The 18,453-nt window shown below is 51.1% G+C and overlaps 1 protein-coding gene across 1 annotated transcript; it reads left to right on the top strand.

Annotated features, from left to right (window-relative positions):
* Window positions 1-15,189: 15,189 nt before the first annotated feature.
* LOC123060769 (reticulon-like protein B1) lies at window positions 15,190-17,910 on the top strand. Its single transcript, XM_044483603.1, has 5 exons — window positions 15,190-15,602; window positions 16,773-16,953; window positions 17,057-17,198; window positions 17,286-17,355; window positions 17,452-17,910. Exons 1-5 carry the CDS (start codon window positions 15,290-15,292, stop codon window positions 17,616-17,618), a joined length of 873 nt encoding a protein of 290 aa, XP_044339538.1. The 5' UTR covers window positions 15,190-15,289; the 3' UTR covers window positions 17,619-17,910.
* Window positions 17,911-18,453: the final 543 nt, after the last annotated feature.

The raw sequence follows: 18,453 nt of genomic DNA on the forward strand, positions 1-18,453 counted from the left end.
CTACAGGTATCTCCGAAAGTGTCTGTTGGGTTGGCACGAATCGAGACTGGGATTTGTCACTCCGTATGACGAAGAGGTATCTCTGGGCCCACTCGGTAATGCATCATCATAATGAGCTCAATGTGACCAAGTGGTTGATCACAGGATCATGCATTACGGTACGAGTAAAGTGACTTGCCGATAACGAGATTGAACGAGGTATTGGGATACCGACGATCGAGTCTCGGGCAAGTAATGTACCGATTGACAAAGGGAATTGTATACAGATTGATTGAATCCTCGACATCGTGATTCATCCGATGAGATCATCGAGGATCATGTGGGAGCCAACATGGGTATCCAGATCCCGCTGTTGGTTATTGACCGGAGAGTCGTCTCGGTCATGTCTGCGTGTCTCCCGAACCCGTAGGGTCTACACACTTAAGGTTCGGTGACGCTAGGGTTGTTGAGATATTAGTATACGGTAACCCGAAAGTTGTTCGGAGTCCCGGATGATATCCCAAACGTCACGAGGAGTTCCGGAATGGTCCGGAGGTGAAGATTTATATATAGGAAGTCAAGTTTCGGCCATCGGGAAAGTTTCGGGGGTAATCGGTATTGTACCGGGACCACCGGAAGGGTCCCGAGGGTCTACCGCGTGGGGCCACCTATCCCGGAGGGCCCCATGGGCTGAAGTGGGAGGGGAACCAGCCCCTAGTGCGCTGGTGCGCCCCCCCCCCTTGGGCCTCCCCCTGCGCCTAGGGTTGGAAACCCTAGGGGTGGGGGCGCCCCGCTTGGCTTGGGGGGCAAGCCACCCCCTTGGCCGCCGCCCCCCTTTTGGAGATTGGATCTACTAGGGACGGCGCCCCCCTAGGGACCCTATATATAGTGGGGGGAGGGAGGGCAGCCGCACCCTAGCCCCTGGCCTCTCCCTCTCCCTCCCGTGACACCTCTCCTTCTCGTAGTGCTCGACGAAGCCCTGCCGAGATCGCCGTAGTTTCCACCACCACGCCGTCGTGCTGCTGGATCTCCATCAACCTCTCCTTCCCCCTTGCTGGATCAAGTTGGAGGAGACGTCTTCCCAACCGTACGTGTGTTGAACGCGGAGGTGTCGTCAGTTCGGCGCTAGGTCATTGGTGATTTGGATCACGACGAGTATGACTCCATCAACCCCGTTCTCTTGAACGCTTCCGCGCACGATCTACAAGGGTATGTAGATGCACTCCTCTCTCCCTCGTTGCTAGATGACTCCATAGATTGATCTTGGTGATGCGTAGAAAATTTTAAAATTCTACTACGTTCCCCAACAGAGGTATTTCTGCTGAATGATGCGAAGCCACTGGCCACCATCTCCGTTGCCTATCCGCCAGAGCCACCGAGTCAGAAGGGAAATGTTCATGCGTTTGGAGGACATGATCCCGAGGCCACCCTGGTCGCGAGGTTTGCAGATCTCAGACCACCAGACCATGTGGTACTTCTGCTTATCACCCTCGCCCGCCCAGAAGAAACGCCCCTGAACGGTGGCAATCTCGTGATGTAATGTCCCCGAAAGGCTGTAGAAGCTCATGATGAATAATAGGAGGCTGGAGAGGGACGAGTTAATGAGCACCGTACGGGCCGCTTTCGAAAGCCACCGACCCTGCCAGGGCTCGATACGGTGCTGGAGCTTCCCCACAGTGGGGCGCAGCTCGGCCACCATAAGCCTGGCATCACTAATGGGTATCCCCAGATAAGTCATGGGGAAACACCCAAGCTGGCAATTAAGCCGATCCTCTATGCTCTGTCGCTTGTCTTGGGCGTAGCCCAAGACCATTACCTCACTCTTATCGAAGTTGATCCGAAGGCCGGACATCTGCTGGAAGCACAATAAGAGGAACTTGGGGTTCAAAATATCACTCTCCGACCCCTCCACCATGATAATGGTGTTGTCTGCATATTGGAGAAAGGAAATCCCGTTGCCTCCAACTATATGCGATCCCGTCGCCTTGGCCTCATCGAGGATGGTCTCTAGCGCATCGACAACCATGTTAAACAAGAACGAGGAGAAGGGGTCGCCCTAGCGCACCCCACAAAATGTGGGGAAGAATGGGCTGATCTCCCCATTAATGTTCACCGCGATGCGGCCTGATGACACCATCTGCATCACTCTGGTCACCCACCTATCGTTGAAGCCCTTACGGAGCAGACATTCCCGAAGGAAGGTCCAGCTGACAGTGTCATAGGCCTTGTGGAAATCTAGTTTCAGGAAGACTACCTTGAGTTGTTTGACGTGCACCTCATGGAGAGCTTCGTGGAACACCAAGACTCCATCAAGGATATAGCAGCCCTGGATGAAGGCCGACTGGTCAGGATGAGTGATCCGGTCGGCAATAGGGGCCACCCTAATGGCATACCCCTTCGCGAGGATGCGGAAGATGACATTAATCACCGTAATCGGTCGAAATTGACGGATGTCTGAGGCTCCCGTCACTTTAGGGATGAGAGTGATTACCCCATAGTTTAGCCGGGCGAGGTCAATGGACCCAACCAGGAACTCGTCAAATAGGGCCATCACCTCAGGTTTGATCACTTCCCAGAAGGTCTGGAAGAACTTCACTGGGAGGCCATCCGGGCCGGGAGCCGAGGAAGGGTTCATGCCCTTAATTGCCTCCCACACTTCCGCCTCCGAGAACGGGGTCGTGAGGGTCGTGAGGGCCGCGTTATCCGCAGGCGAGACACAACAGTGGACAGGCCAAATGTCTTGCGCTAGTGCAAGACCTCCCCGAGGGGAGGTAGAGAATAGGTCTCTGTAGAAGCCGTCGACATGTGCCCGGATGTCCTCAGGCCGCTGTAGGAGGGTCGGTGCATCCCACAGGAGGGGGATGGAGTTACGGCGTATATGGCCATTAGCAATAGCCTGGAAGTAGGCAGTATTAGCGTCCCCCTTGAGGACCCAGTTCCGCGTACCCCGCAAGCGCCAGTATGCCTCCTCGTCAGTGTAGATGACCGTGAGCTGGTCTTCCAAGTCGTATCTCAGCATCCATTCATCTGCCGAGAGGCCAGCGGCGTCAGCCCGCAGATCGAGGACCTGGATGCCCTCAAGGAGGGCTTTCTTCCTCTCACGGATGTCCCGACCCACGTTTGCACCCCACCCTTTCATGAATTGCCGTGACCGCTTGGCGCAGAAGTGCTAGGAATCAACGGCTGACAGGGCCCGGTGGGGGGCATCCCTCGCCTCGTGCCATCTGGCGGCCACCGCGGTGGTAAATCCTGGCTGACGCAACCAGAAGGTTTCGAAGCGAAAGCGTGGCGGCAGGGGGGGCGCTCATTCTCCGAATAGAAGAGAAGGGGGACGTGATCAGACCCAATCCGCGTAATTGCCCAAAGTGATGCTAGGGGACACCGAATGTCCCACTCAGGGGAGGTGAAGACTCGATCGAGGACCGAGCGGGTCGGATCAACTTGGCGGTTAGTCCAAGTGAACCTGGCCCCGAATCGATCGAGCTCACACAGCCCCATATCAGCGATGCAATCTTTGAACATTTGCATCCGTGGAAAGTTCACTAAATTATTGCTCTTGTCTTCTTCCGTCCGGATGAGGTTGAAATCGCCGCCCACTACCACCGGTAGCTGGGCCGACGCCACCTTCCTCCGGAGCTCAGCGAGGAAGGTCTCAGACCGGCGGTGATCGGCCGGACCATAAACCGCAATGATCTCCCATTTAAAGTTTAGGGCCCGCTTGAAGACCTCCATGCTAACAAAGAACTCACCCTGGTCCATGCTCCCCACCTCAAGGGTGTCATCCTTCACTCCTAGGAGGATGCCACCCGAGTGGCCCGTACTCCCACTAGAAGGGAGCCAGTGCCAGGCGAACAGGTTGGAGCTCAGATGTTCAAGTTCCGACAGGAAGAACTCCGTGTGCATCATTTCTTGAATGGCTACAATGTCGATTCGCTCGGTTTGCATGTACTCTATGAGTTGGTGGCGACGACCATCTTGGCCGAAACCACGGATGTTCCAGAATAGGGCTCGCATCACGCATCCATCGGGGGGCTGCTTGACCCCAAGACACGTGAGGCGCTCTGGGCGTGGAGGGCAGCGGTACGGGAGCGGGTGCGGCCTCGGATCTTAGGCGGAGTGCCCGCCGCGCGAGGAAGGGCGCTCGAGGAAGCCCCGGGCGGCGCTCCCGAGGGGGAGGGAGGCGTGCACGGGCCTCGACGAGCTGACCATCGAGTATCTCCCGTGCACGGATGGCTTTGATCTGAACTAGCGGGGGAGCAACCTCTCCCTGAACACTATGACCGAGTCCGCTGCCACCTTAGCAAGGTGGCCAAGCGGAGCCGACTCCAAAGCAGAAAAGGAGCAAGTAGCAGGGGTGGCCGGGATGATCATGGTACCTGACTCGAGGTTCCGGGCAGTGGCCCGGAGAGCGGCCTGCTCGGGGATAGGTAGAGCCGGACTACCCACTGGCCTGGCCGCCTCAATCCGAGCACTGTGGCGCGAGGAGGACACCGGGGTCGAGGTCGAATAGCCCCTCCTGGAGTAGGCCGCAGTCCGAGGGGGAGGCGGAGGACCGGCCACCGGGGTGGTCACCACCACCGCTAGTCCCTCAAAAGCGGAACACGGAGGCGCCGGGGGAGGAGCAGGGATCATCGCGCAGGGAGCGCCAGAGGAGGGTGGCGGGTCCGCAGTCGCGTCATCCACCAGAGGCGGAAGGCCCGGCCGTGCAGACGGACCAGCCTCCACCTCTGGGAGCACTGGATGGGGCGGGACCGGGGCCGAGTCTGTCGCCCCCAGCGGCTCCATCTGGAGATCGGGCGTTGCGGGAGAGGGCGGGGCGAGCAGCGCCGGGACGACCCGGGCGGGGGGGAGGCAAAGATGCCAAGGGAGGGATCACCGGGGGAGCGGGGCGAAGAAGCCGGGAAGACTTGAAGACTAGCATCCGAGGCGTCGAGGCCGTCATCGGGGGACGGGGGAGACACAGCGTGGGAACGGCCCGCCCCAGCCCCACCCCTGGCGGCCGGCGCAGGAGGCTGGTCGTGGGGGGGCTGTCCTCGAAGTCATCGTCGTTGTCCTCATCTGAGCCAGAGGGGTGGCCATGACGGGGGTCTCGGTCGCTGATGTAGCCTCCGACGCCTCCCCCATCTGTGCCGCCCCCCAAGAAGTTGTCGTCGATGCGGGGGCAGCCAATGTGGTTGGGAGGCTCAGGGGAGATGCGAAGGTCGAAGCCCTGGTCATTGAAGAACACTCAAATCGTGGCATGGAGTCTGGAAGAGTCGAGGGATTTGACCTTGACCCGGACCTCCTCCTCCTTGCGGAGGGAGAGCTCGTCGACCACCACCACATTGTCCGAGGATGCGAGACATGTTCCGGATGACCCGCTCGGAACGGGCGATGTTCGGTAGGCCACCAATGAGGATCCAAGCCGTGTCCAGGACCGCGACCGCCATAGGGTCCCGCACCGGCACGGAGATGTCCACCACTAGCTTATTGAGGGCTAGGGTGATGTCTTCGCTGCGGGTGCCGTACCCGTGGCTGACCACGTCCGGGAAGACGACCGAGAACTGGCCTTCAGCCAGCATGGTGACCTGCCAATCCCAGGTGCAGTGGTAGAGGTGGTTGAGCTTGGCCTCAATCATCTCCGGCGAGGCCACCCCATCCTTGACGATGACAATGGCCAGGAGCGATGGTGAGGGGACGGGGATGTCGGGCATTTCGATGTGGAAGTAGCCGAGGCTCTCAATCCCGTGCCCGTGCATCATCAGCTCCTCCGCCACCGGACGGTCAGGGCAAAGGAAGGCGGGTGGTCTGGGTCCGAGCAGAGATAGCAACACTGAGGGTGTGTACATGCCACCTGGGAGTGGCCGGAGAGGCCACAGTTGAAGCACTTGATGAGGTCGGCGGAGCGGTCGTCAGGGAGGAGAGCGGTCGTAGTCGAGGCAGCCAGGTCATGGGTGGAGCTACTGGCCGGGGCAGCGCCATTGGCATGTCCGAGGCCGCGCTTCTTCTTGCGCTTGCCACCGGGTCGGCCCCGTCCCGCCCCATTGCCGGCCGGGGGGAAGTTCGGCTCCCCCGAGGTGGCTGGTACCGGCGAACCGAGGCGACAGCGGGAGGGAGGGCTTGCTGGCCTTGGGAGCGGGCGGGGGAATGGGGCCTATTGCCGCGGGCCGAGGAGCGGCTGGCTTCCCGCCGGCGTGCCAGGGAAGGCGACCTGGGACGGGGCTCGCGCCGGTCCGCGGCCGGGGGAGGCAAGCGGGAGCGGGAGCGGCCACGTCGATCAGCGCGGGGAGGAGATCGACGGGGAGGGGAGCGGTGGTCGTCGTGTGCAGAGGACCGACGATCGCCGCGGGAGGAAAGGTGTCGGCGGAGATCAGCCTCATGGCGGATCGAGTCGGGGGAAGGGCGCCTAGGGTCGCGCCGCTCCTCCGCACGGGAGACGTCGGGGCGGCGGTCGTCGGCACGCCGCTTGGGCCGCGGTTCCAATCGCGGGGCATGGAGGCCGGCGGCGAATTCGATGGCGACGGGGAAGGGTGTGGGGTGCTGGCGGCGGGAGACGGGTGCGCGAGGGTTAGGGCACGGGAGGGTTGAGTGGGGAGGCGAGGGAAGCCCGCTAGAGGCCAAATAGGCCGGATGGCAGGGCAGGCCGGCCCACCAGGTCCGAGACCTAGGCTGGGTCAGGAAATGTCGGAGTCGGCCCAGGTCCGAGGCCCATTCCCTGGCCCAACATGGTGGCGGTCCACAGCCGGGCGGCCCAGCCAGCGAGGCGGGGCAGAAGCGGCTAGGGTTTCCCCTAGTGCCGCGACCACCGCCGTGGCCGTGGCCGGCGCCGGCGCAGGGGCTCCAGTAGGCAGGGGGTGTCGACGAGGATGGCCAGGCGTGATCCGGAGTGGCGAGGAGCCAAACGAAGCGATGAAGGGCCGGAACGGCGAGGTGCGGACGATCACCGACGGAGACGCCACCAACGGGAAGGGAGCAAGCCGAGAGCTAGGAGGGGCCGTCGTCGTGCGCCACGAGCACCGGGCATGACCCAGGTCGGACCACCCCGCGACGCCCCACGCCGGAGCGCGGCGGCGGCGAGCGGTCCGAGATCCAAGGTCAGCCCTTTGGCCTGGAGTCGAGAGGAGGGGACGCGATGTAGGCCGGTGAGCATGAGATGGGGAGGGACCTCCTCGGCGCGGCTCGTCGACCAACGTCGGGCGCAGCACAGCTCGGCGAGCCGGAGGCGTGCACCGAGACGATGGGACGGCCAGCAGCGGGTCGTCATCCTCCACCAAGTCAGCCCAGCGCAGCGGCAACACCTCCACGACGGGGGCGACAGCGCACGGGACGGGCGGTCCAGCGGCCAGCGGGAGCGGGACGTCGGTCGGCGGGAGCACAGCGGCGGGGTCCGGAGTAGGGCAGGACGGCGGAGACGGTGGCGCAGGCGAGCCGGCCGCGATCGGCGCGGCACCGTCGGGGTTGCGAGAGCAGAGCGCCAGCGCCATACCCAACATTTGCCTTCTTAGCTTGTAATTTTATTTCTACATTTTTTTCTCATTGTCCTAGGAAAGCTAATATGACGGCAGATTTGTTGGCTAGGAATTCCGAGGTCTCTCGAATTATTATGTGGAAATTAGAGCCTCCAGATTTCTTGCTAGATGTATTGACAAACGATGTATCGTTGTCTTCACATGAAATATACGGTTTTGCTAAAACTCATTCAGCTGAGAAATTGTTTGGTCTCATTCACTTTGTCTGCCGTCAGATCTAATCACGTTGTGATTCGTTTTTTTGTCGATATGGTGAGCTTCGTAGCGACACGGCGCGCACCGTGAGTTGTTGGGCTAGCGGCCCATTATCTCTTTTTTATGCGCAGCTATTTTTTCGCTGACAACTAGCGCTTGTAAAAAAACGAGGTGAACTTGTCGTAGGTTTGTAAGGGTCGCTAGCTGTGGGTTACCTTTGTCGCTCGTATGGGCCCTTTTCAGCCGTTTTCTTTTCTTTTTTTGCCGGGCCAAGCTGTGTTTTTACGAGCCTTTTCATTGATTGTTGGGATTGTTTGTCACTTGCGGCAATTTCCTCCATCGTAGCAGACCAATGTTTTGTTCCCTAAAAATATAGACTAATGCTTGCAATAAGTTTTCTTTTCGGACAATAGTGTTTTTGTAATAAGTAAACTAACGTTGCATAATTGGCTTTTTGTTGCGTCCATGTAGTTTTTTCTCAACGCAATGTTTTGTTTGACCATGTATAATTTTTTCTCAATGCAATGTTTTTGTATGTGTTAATTGACAATGTTTTTTGCATGTGTTTGTGTTGTTTGATCATGTATAATTTGTGTAATTGTTTTTTACAGGAAATTTGTTTTATATTTTTTTGTACGAGAACTTGACACTTCAAAGGTGCAGAACCCCTTTCCCATTTTGCCGCTGATTTTTTGTTGTCTAGGCCATTTTTTCTCAATACAATGTTTTTTCGCTCTTTCATATTCTTATGTTTTCTTCTATTCGAGAGAAAGAGAGAGTGGTGATACGAAAGGATCCGACTTTTTAATTATTTTCTGTTTGTTTTTATAGTTTTACTATTACTCATACGACTTGTCCTCTGTGTGTGAATGCACGAGTAGTCAAATTATGTGTAATCAAAAAGAGTCGTGACATAAATTTTCTAATGTTCAACCAATTAATTTTATAGTTAAAATTTTACTTTCATTATTATTATTTCTCAATGGCTGTTTATTATTTGGGGGGGGGGGGGTTGACTGCAACTGCAACTAGTCCTACTCAACCGCAACTGCAAGGTGTTTAAAGCGACCACAATTAGGGTTGTGGAGGGTTATCGGAGGTTATCGACGGTGGGCCATTTTTATGGGGGGGTGTTTGTAGTTGCAACCGCCACAACTTAACTACAACTGCAAGTCATCCTACTCAAGTGCAACTGCAAGGGAATAAAGCAATGGCAGTCATGGTTGGGGGAGGTTGTCGGGGGGGAGGGGTTATCGGCCGTGGGTGGTTTTTTTAGGGGGGTGGGGGTTGTGTGTAGTTACACCCATACCCCCCTAGTTGTGTGCTCGTACTCTTGTTGGGTCCTATTCATGGCCCCCAGTTACAAGTTGACCAACAACTCGCAACTACGGGGATGTGTGTTGTGTGTGTGTCAAGGGTCCCCAATTGCATGTGGATAACCGACTTGCAACTACGAGTGTTGTGTGTGTTTGTCTATTTGTCAAGGGGTCCCTAGTTGCATGTCAAGCATCGACTCGCAACTAGGGTCCAAAGTTGCATGTTGATAATCGACTCGCAACAGGGGTGTGTGTGTGTTATTTTTATCAAAGTGTCCCCAGTTGAATGTCAAGCATCGACTCACAACTAAGGGGGTGTGTGTGTGTGTATGTTGAGAACCCCCAGTTGCAAGTTGACCATCGAATCGCAACTAGGGGGTTATGTGTGTGTGTGTGTGTGTGTTATTCGTGGCCCCCAGTTGCAAGTTGACCATCGAATCGCAACTACGGGGATGTATGTGTGTGTGTGTCTTTTTCTCAAGGGGCCCGAGTTGCATCTCAACCACCGACTTGTAACTAGGGTGTGTGTGTGTTTGTTGAGGACCCCTAGTTTCAAGTTGCCCATCGACTCACAACTAGGGATGTGTGTGTGTGTGTGTGTGTTTTATTCGTGGCCCCCAGTTGCAAGTTGACCATCGACTCGCAACTAGGGGAGATGTGTGTGTGTGTGTGTGTGTGTCGAGGGTCCCCAATTACATGTCGATAACTGACTTGCAACTAGAGGTGTGTGTGTGTTATTTTGTCAAGGGGTCCCTAGTTGCATGTCAAGCATCGACTCGCAACTAGGGTCCCCAGTTGCATGTCGAAAATCAACTCGCAACTGGGGGTGTTTTTTTTATTAAAGTGTCCCCAGTTGAATGCCAACCATCCACTCGCAACTAGGGGTGTGTGTGTTTGTTGAGAACCCCCAGTTGCAAGTTGACCATCGACTCGCAACTAGGAAGATGTGTGTGTGTGTGTGTGTGTTTTATTCGTGGCCCCCAGTTGCAAGTTGACCATCAACTCGCAACTACAGGGATGTATGTGTGTGTCGAGGGTCCCCAATTGCATGTTAATAACCGACTTGCAACTAGGAGTGTTGTGTGTGTGTCTACTTGTCAAGGGGTCCTTAGTTGCATGTCAAGCATTGACTCGCAACTAGGGCCCCAAGTTGCATGTCGATAATCGACTTGCAACTGGGGTGTGTATGTGTTATTTTTATCAAAGCGTCCCCAGTTGAATGTCAACCATCAACTCGCAACTAGGGATGTGTGTGCGTGTATTTGTTGAGAACCCCCAGTTGCAAGTTTACCATCGACTCGCGACTAGGGGGTACGTGTGTGTGTATGTGTGTTTTATTCGTGGCCCCCAGTTGCAAGTTGACCATCAACTCGCATTTACGGGGATGTGTGTTGTGTGTGTGTCGAGGGTCCGTAATTGCATGTGGATAACTGACTTGCAACTAGGAGTGTTGTGTGTGTTTGTCTATTTGTCAAGGGGTCCCTAATTGCATGTCAAGCATGGACTCACAACTATGGGATGTGTGTTTGTTGAGGATCCCCAATTGCAAGTTGCCCATCGACTCGCAACTAGAGGGGTGTGTGTGTGTGTGTTTTATTCGTGTCCCCCATTTGCAAGTTGACCATCAACTCGCAACTAAGGGGTTGCGTGTCTATTGAGGACCCCCAGTTGCAAGTTGCCCATCGACTCGCAATTAGGGGGGTGTTGTGTGTGTGTTTTATTTGTGTCCCCTAGTTGCAAGTTGACCATCAACTCGCAACTAGGGGTCTTGTATGTGTGTGTCTTTTTGTTGTGGCCCCCAGTTGCAAATCGCTCATCGACTCGCAACTAAGGATGTGTGCATGTGTGTGTGTGTGTAGAGGGTGTGTGTTTTGTTGTGGCCCCCAGTTGAACCTCGCTCATCGACTCCCAACTAAGGATGTGTGTCTGTATGTGTGTGTGTGTGTGTTTGTAGAGGGTCACTAGTTGCATGTCGATAACCGACTCACAACTAGAGGTGTGTGTGTGTGTGTCTTTTTGTCAAGAGTCCCCAGTTGCATGTTGACCATCAAACTCGCAACTAGCGGGTGTGTGTTTGTTGAGAATCCCCAATTGCAAGTTAACCATCAACTCGCAACTAGGGTGTGTGTGTGTGTTTCTCAAAGGGTCCCCACTTGCATGTCAAGCATCGAATCACAACTAGGGGGTGTGTGTTTATTGAGGACCCCTTGACCATCAACTCGCAACTAGGAGATGTGTGTGTGTGTGTGTTAAGGGTCCCCAATTGCATGTTGATAACCGACTTGCACTAGAGGTGTGTGTATCTTTTTCTCAAGGGGTCCCCAGTTGCATGTCAAGCATCAACTCGCAACTAGGGGGCTGTGTGTTTGTTGAGGACCCCCAGTTGCAAGTTGCCCATCGACTCACAACTAAGAGGGTGTGTGTGTGTCTTTTTATTGAGGGTCTCCAGTTGCAAGTTGTCCATCGACTCACAATTAGGGTGTGTGTGTTTGTTGACAAGAGTTGACAAAATCAGGGCACATGCAACTGGGGACCCCTTGAGAAAACGCCCATACTCATCATACTCAGTCATACAACTGCAACTCATCATACTCAGGCGCAACTGCAAGAGGTATAAAGCGCTCGCAACTGAGTTAGGAGAGGGTTGTCGGTGGTTATCGACGGTTTTTATCTTAGCATCACATAGGTGTGGTTTCTATCATTTCCCTTGACCGTGGGTGCATACAAGCACTTTTCATTTTGCCCATTTTTTGTGTTTTATTTCTCGGAACGCACAAACCATCTTTGGTATTTCCCACATGAAAACACATAATGTTTTTGAATATATATATATATATATATATATATATATATATATATATATATATATATATATATATATATATATATATATATATTTGATTCTAGTTTCACACCGTTGAATGCTTATAGTTGTATCATCGTCGATCATACACAATAATTTATTTTGATATAGTCGCCCAGCAAACATTGCCCGTGCAACTAACTTTTCTGCTTATATCATTTTTTGTTTACATTTGTTTCTATTAAATTTATTTACTATATATATATATATATATATATATATATATATATATATATATATATTATTCTTTTGCCTTGAGTGAAAAATCAACTATAAATGCCTCGGCTTAATGCAAATCTTCACGTGATTGTTGACCGAGCATGAAAGTCGTCAGCTTGTGGCCATCCCTTTTTTGTCGCAACGTTGTGCAACCCGAGTAATTGACAGACGGAAAGGAAAGATTTAGCATCCCACACACAAGTAGACTTGCAAGCAATTTTTTTTGCCATTGTCAGGTTAGTATCGACTGCATGTCGAGACAACACTCAGGCCGAAATTATAACAAGCGTTCAGTGCAAAAAAATGTTTTTTCTAACTTTTTAATATTTTTTTTAAGAAAAACTGGGTGCAGTGCACGCGTAATATACTGACTAAGTACATAGTTACAAGAAAAATGGGGAGATCGTGTTGCAATGGACTAGTAATATGCTCATCCAATTCATAGATGGTTGTAGGCCTATTTTTTTTGTTCCAAATGGATTGAATACACATACACACACAAAAAAAAAGAGACACGGACAAGTCAGGACACGCAGTTCAGCCCACTAATGGCCCATATTAGTGCACCTGGAATCATGGTGCCTAAAAAAAACTATCGATCACGGAGGTACAATATCAGTATCAATATATGATGATGTCATCCTGATGTCATCTGAATAAAACCAAACTATATCTCATTCAACTGAGTTCTAGGCACCCCTGAAATATAATCCGTCATGATGGCTTTTCCTAAAAAAAACAAGCTGTGAATTTTATCTCGTCTGTTTTAGGCGACTCACGAAGGAATCAACAAACCAAGCCCGTAATAGCTGTGATTCCCTTGGAACCGGTAATGCATCATACAGTACAAATCAACGAGCCCAATGTGTTCCTGCTCGCGTAGTTCCTGGCTTCGCCGTGTGCTCGGCAAAAGCGTCGCACGTCGGCGATTGTTTCAAAATCAAACGCAAAGTGGCAGGCCATGATTCCCGTGGGGTGCATCTCCACGCAAGGGTGCGCAAACAGCTGATTCCGTCTGGGGCCCGCACGACTAGAACAAATCAAAAGGGCAGAGATTCCGAGTGCAAGCAAATCGCGTGGCCCCAGTCCAGCAGAAAAGTGAAGGGGGTGCAGTGCGGGGTGGTGCCCGCCACGTTGATTCCACGGCCCTTTTCTGCAGTTATCAACGGCTGGTCTTCCTCCCATTCTCTTGTGCTAGGTGTACACCACTCCTTCCCACGTTTTTATTCATCAGAGATACTACTCTCTCGATCCTAAAAAAAGAAGATGAGAAACTGCTCTCTCATGCTATGGCTGTCTCTCATTATATATATAGCAAAATACATACAACGTTAAGATAAATCACATCACATTTTTTTATTTAGCGAGATTTTACAGACATTGCAGGCGTTGTGATAGGATAATGCACTCTTTCTCTCGAGCAAAATGAAATGGTTTGGTAAGTTGATTATTATAAACAACAGTATCATGATCACATTCATAGGGCATGATGTGTTCTGAGCTACTCCCCCTGTCTCAAAATATAAGACCTTTTTTTTGTCTGGATTTAGACAAAAAACTACTTATATTTGAAGACGGGTGGAATATTATGATTATGAAACATGGAGCGCTATGTGAATAGTTTTTCAAGATAACTAAGATTATTCCCCTTAACCTCCAAACCCAATATTACACACAATTGTCTACGAAATATCGAGTTTCAAAGTATTTCCCCCCGCTACAATTAATATATCCGGAACACTTCCTATTGAACATCCAAGAAATTCCCATGTCAGATGCATCTAGGGTTATACATGTGTCCATGTTTTGAACTTGACATTTTCATCATCTCACTGCACCTCTGAGAAACATTCTTATCCATGCGTCCACATGTGTTTTGAACTTAACATTTTTATCAACTCACTGCACCTCCAAGAAAACAGTTGTATGGTGCTTCCCCATGTTCCACCTAGATAAATTTTTATGAAGCATCCATTTGAAGATTACTAGCTTCCACCATAGGCATCATCTCACTAGAATCCATCGTCTCAGCCTTTTCATGTCTGGTGCTCTCTTCGTGAGTTGTCCTCACATGTGTGAGCTCATCTTCCTCCTGCTTTTAGCCTCTAAAGTTGGCTTTCGTGAGTGAGGAAGCGGGTTTCTCTGTAAGATCTCGTTTCACTATGCAAACAACAGGTTGGGCTGAGGTGGAGCATTTGAACTGACGTGGTGTGCTAGGGCAGTAGTCTTACGTGGAGCGTAGTACATGCTCTTATGCTCCATGAGTGTGTAGGCTGAGAGGTACTAGCACTCGTCTCGACCTACACTTTTTGTCTAGTGATGCATCACACTCATTAGTGTGGTGACCAGACCAAATGGCAATGAGAGCTAGCGACAACTGTGTACAAAGTGGTAGGGTGAGCAGTGGGTTAAGCCGCGGTGGTGTGCACGCAATGAGGGAGATGGAGTAAGTAGCAATAATCCAAGGTTGAATTGTTACACATGGGCAATGAAAATATAATAAATCAATTAGGGCTTAAACTTCTACTTTCTTTAGAGTTTATTAGGCAGTATTTTCCAAAAAAAGCAGTCAAGAAACATTAACAACGACCCTAAATTCATAAGAAGAGATGAATAGGATATTCCTTTCATGGGCTGAGTTGGATGGACGGTTTCTTAAGAAAGGCATTTTGCAAGGCATCTCGTCCAATCCTGGGATTGAAAATCACACGCACCATTAAATGAAAGTTTTTTCAACGTTACACTAAAATAGTGCATCATGTAACACTGCGGTAGAACACACATCAATCTTTAGCATAACCAAAGCCAAAAATCAACTCAACATCCAACCAACTCAAGGCCATTGGGAGTAATTCATCTCCACATTTCACGAGACCCCAAGCTATTCCTTTTCCTGTGGATTTTTTTACTTCGGCGCTCGTGTACACGAAGCATTTCCCTTCAAACTCTACAGCCATGCCAGGGGACATGTTGGTCCGTGGCAAAAGCACCCCGCCGTCCGCCCTGAACCCCGCCCCGGCCGCTCCCGGCCGTCCAATCCAAAACCAACGTCCCCGATCCTCCGATCAGACCTAAACCCCATCCCATCTATAAAACCCCACCACGCCAGAGCACCTCCTCCCCCGCATTCTCTTGCCCCTCAACTCCCACGCGCACCGGCACCACCCCTTTTCTTGCGGAGCAGCGTGAGGGTTTCGGAAAGCTAAGCCATGGCGGAGCAGCCGCACGCCGAGGACGCGGGCCACAAGCCGGAGACCCTGATGGAGAAGATCGCCGACAAGCTCCACGTCGGCGGCGGCGACCACTCCTCCTCGTCCTCCGACTCCGACAAGGAGGAGCAGCCGCGCCCCTCGGCTCCGCCCGCCCCCGCCCCCGCCCCCGCCCCCGCCCCGGCCGCCTCCGAGGTCACCACCGCCTCCTTCGCCGCCTCCGCCACCGCGGCGGCGGCCGACGCCAAGAACAAGATGTTCCGCCTCTTCGGCCGCGAGCAGCCCATCCACAAGGTCCTCGGCGGAGGCAAACGTATGGCCCATTACCGATCTAACCGATGCTCGTTTTTTAGTGCCTTTGCTTGAAACGCGTAGATCGGATCGGAATATGTGGATCTGGACGGGTTTGGGTCTTGGGTTTCGTACTAGATCTGGTATTGGGTAGTGCAGGTGAGGTTTAAGCCTTCTTTTTTTTGGGCGGCTGGGTTTGTTCAGATCCACAGGGACGGCGCGTCACCAAAGCCAACGCAACTGCAGCGACCTGATTTACGCTTGTGGTTTCGAATTTGGTCAATGCAGGCTGTCTTCGTATGAGTTTTGCCGTGATTGTGCGATCTGATCTTCAAGATTCCCCCCTTGTGTTTATGGTGCTAATAAAATGGATACTGTCCATATGGCTGGGCTGCTAAAATAGGATATTAATATTCCATATGGTTGGGCTGCTAAAATAGGATATTACTATTAATAGTACCGTTGAGCATTACCTGCGCTTGAATCTATGTTGTCAGTTTGTGGCAGAATCATCCTCAGGCGCTCAGTGAATTCTCTGCTGTGTCCTTGCTAAGTCGCTAGTGTATAGAAACATTGTTTCTTGTATGAGAATTATCATCATATATGACTTCTAGGTTTGTTTTCTCTGAATTTTAAATAAAGAAACAGTAAATCTTGTGGTGTTATTGCTACTTCTTCCCTTTCTCAAACTTCCAAACATTTTGGAAATATTGAAGTTCAGCTTAAGATTCTCTATAGAATTACCATGATTTTGGAGCACCTATGCGCCATTAGTCGTTACACATTGCAATATAACTAATACTCATGGACTAAAGAAATAGAACTACAATGTGGTTTCTGTGTATGGTACATTTGTGTCTTGTTTTTTGCTTTGTACTTGAGCTGTTAACCATAGGCTGAAAACATGCAAATCTAGAGGGCATCCTTACTCTGTTGCGAATCCTTAATGGGTAGCAGAGGTTAAACACCTAGTTGTGTTTTCTTGCCTTCCATTGTCACTCCATAAATTTTCGCAGACCATCCTGCAATTTTTTTGAACTGTTATATTCTATTTCTACTCCTTAAACACTGCCAAATTTTATCCCCGTCTTGTATTATATTGTGATTAAGGTGTCATTTGTGAGCACATGCTATGTAATTTCATGATCTGCCAATCTTGCTGTTGTATTCACTTTGTTTCTCTATTCTGCAGCTGCTGACGTGTTTATGTGGAGGAACAAGCACATCTCTGCTGGAGTACTAGGTGGTGCAACTGCAATCTGGATCCTTTTTGAATTGCTTGGCTACCATCTTCTGGCTTTCCTTGGCCATGCTCTCATATTCTCTCTGGGTGTTCTCTTTCTATGGTCTAATGCCTCATCATTCATTAACAAGTAAGCTATCTTCATCTCAGTATCACAGATTACATGTGCATACCCTTGCACGTTCAAGAGCTAGTACTTCAAAATGAGTTCTAAATTCTGCCACACATTTCAGGTCTCCCCCAAGGATTCCCGAGGTGATCATTCCTGAAGATCTGGTTGTCAACATTGCACTATCTACACGTCATGAGATCAACAGAGCCTTCGCAAACCTTCGTCAGATTGCTCTTGGCCGCGACATAAAGAAGTTCCTTATTGTATGTCTGTTCTGCCATTGTTTACCAAGCGTTGTTCCTACATCAATCTGGATTTACCTCATTTAACTATTTTTTACAAAATTGTAGGTGATTGCTGGTCTATGGCTGCTTTCCATTCTTGGTAGTTGCTGCAACTTCTTGACGCTGTTCTACATTGGTGAGGGATCTCAACTGAGTATACCATTTTTAGCACCTCTTCTTCCCAATGTGGATTTGGTTTTTACAGTGGATCTTTCTCTTCTATGTCAAACAGTTTTTGTGGTTCTGCACACAGTGCCAGTAATCTACGAGAAGTATGAAGATCAGATTGATACCTATGGCGAGAAGGGGTGGATTGAGGTTAAGAAACAGTATGCTGTGTTTGATGCCAAGGTTTTGAGCAAAGTGCCGAGGGGCCCCTTGAAAGACAAGAAGAACTAGAAATGAGTGGTACCGTGTAATGATGGTGACTGGTTCGTGGCTGCCCTTGTGGTCTGAGCACCAAATTTCTCACCAGTTGTCTTGTGTTATGTAAGGCTGTTTTCATTGTTTGCGACTTTGATGAGAGTAGCCCTGGGTAGCTTACCCTCCAACAGTAATGCAGAGGCAGCACTTGTTTCGCTGTACCGCTGTTTGATTTTTGATCTGTTAAGGTGTCGCATGGGTACGGTTTCTAGACGCTGATTTTGCTACTTGCGTTGCTGCAGTTTGGAGTATTGATGATGTTTGTCAACTCGTTGGGCTTTAGATGTCATCTACTCGTTTCTATTGTACTACTATCACTGTTGCAACACAACTTTTATTAAAGCCCAGTCTGCGTGTGTTGGTCTCAAACATTGTGCTACATATTCATATGTCAGGACTGCAGCGGGAAGTGTTATTTCTTCAGTTAGCGCTAGTTGCGGCTACAGATAACGATTCAGTAGATGGAGGGTTGAGATCGAGCCTCGCTTTACCGTTCTGTGTCAACCGTTAGATGTCTACTGTTCCGTTTCAATCGTTACTGTTACGTTTCACCTGTTGCCGGGAGGCTTTCCATCTATAAAGGCAGCCGGGTTGTGGCTGGCCAGACCATGGAATCTTCTTTATGAATTGCCTATATGGCCAACTACTCTACAGCTAATACACACACAGCCCGATCTGGGTGAACTTTTCCCCAATTCGTCTTCCATCTCTCTCCTTCTTGATCATCTCTATAGCTTGGTCTTGACAAAGAGGCTTTCCATCTATAAAGGCAGCCGGGTTGTGGCTGGCCAGACCATGGAATCTTCTTTAT

Source organism: Triticum aestivum, chromosome 3A, assembly GCF_018294505.1.
Source record: "Triticum aestivum cultivar Chinese Spring chromosome 3A, IWGSC CS RefSeq v2.1, whole genome shotgun sequence".
Taxonomy (NCBI): domain Eukaryota; kingdom Viridiplantae; phylum Streptophyta; class Magnoliopsida; order Poales; family Poaceae; genus Triticum; species Triticum aestivum.

Coding starts and splice junctions, on each gene's coding strand:
- LOC123060769 (XM_044483603.1), top strand. CDS start 15,290: ATGGCGGAGCAGCCGCACGCCGAGGACGCGGGCCACAAGCCGGAGACC. Junction 15,603..16,772: donor GGTCCTCGGCGGAGGCAAAC/GTATGGCCCATT, acceptor TCTATTCTGCAG/CTGCTGACGTGTTTATGTGG. Junction 16,954..17,056: donor GCCTCATCATTCATTAACAA/GTAAGCTATCTT, acceptor CACACATTTCAG/GTCTCCCCCAAGGATTCCCG.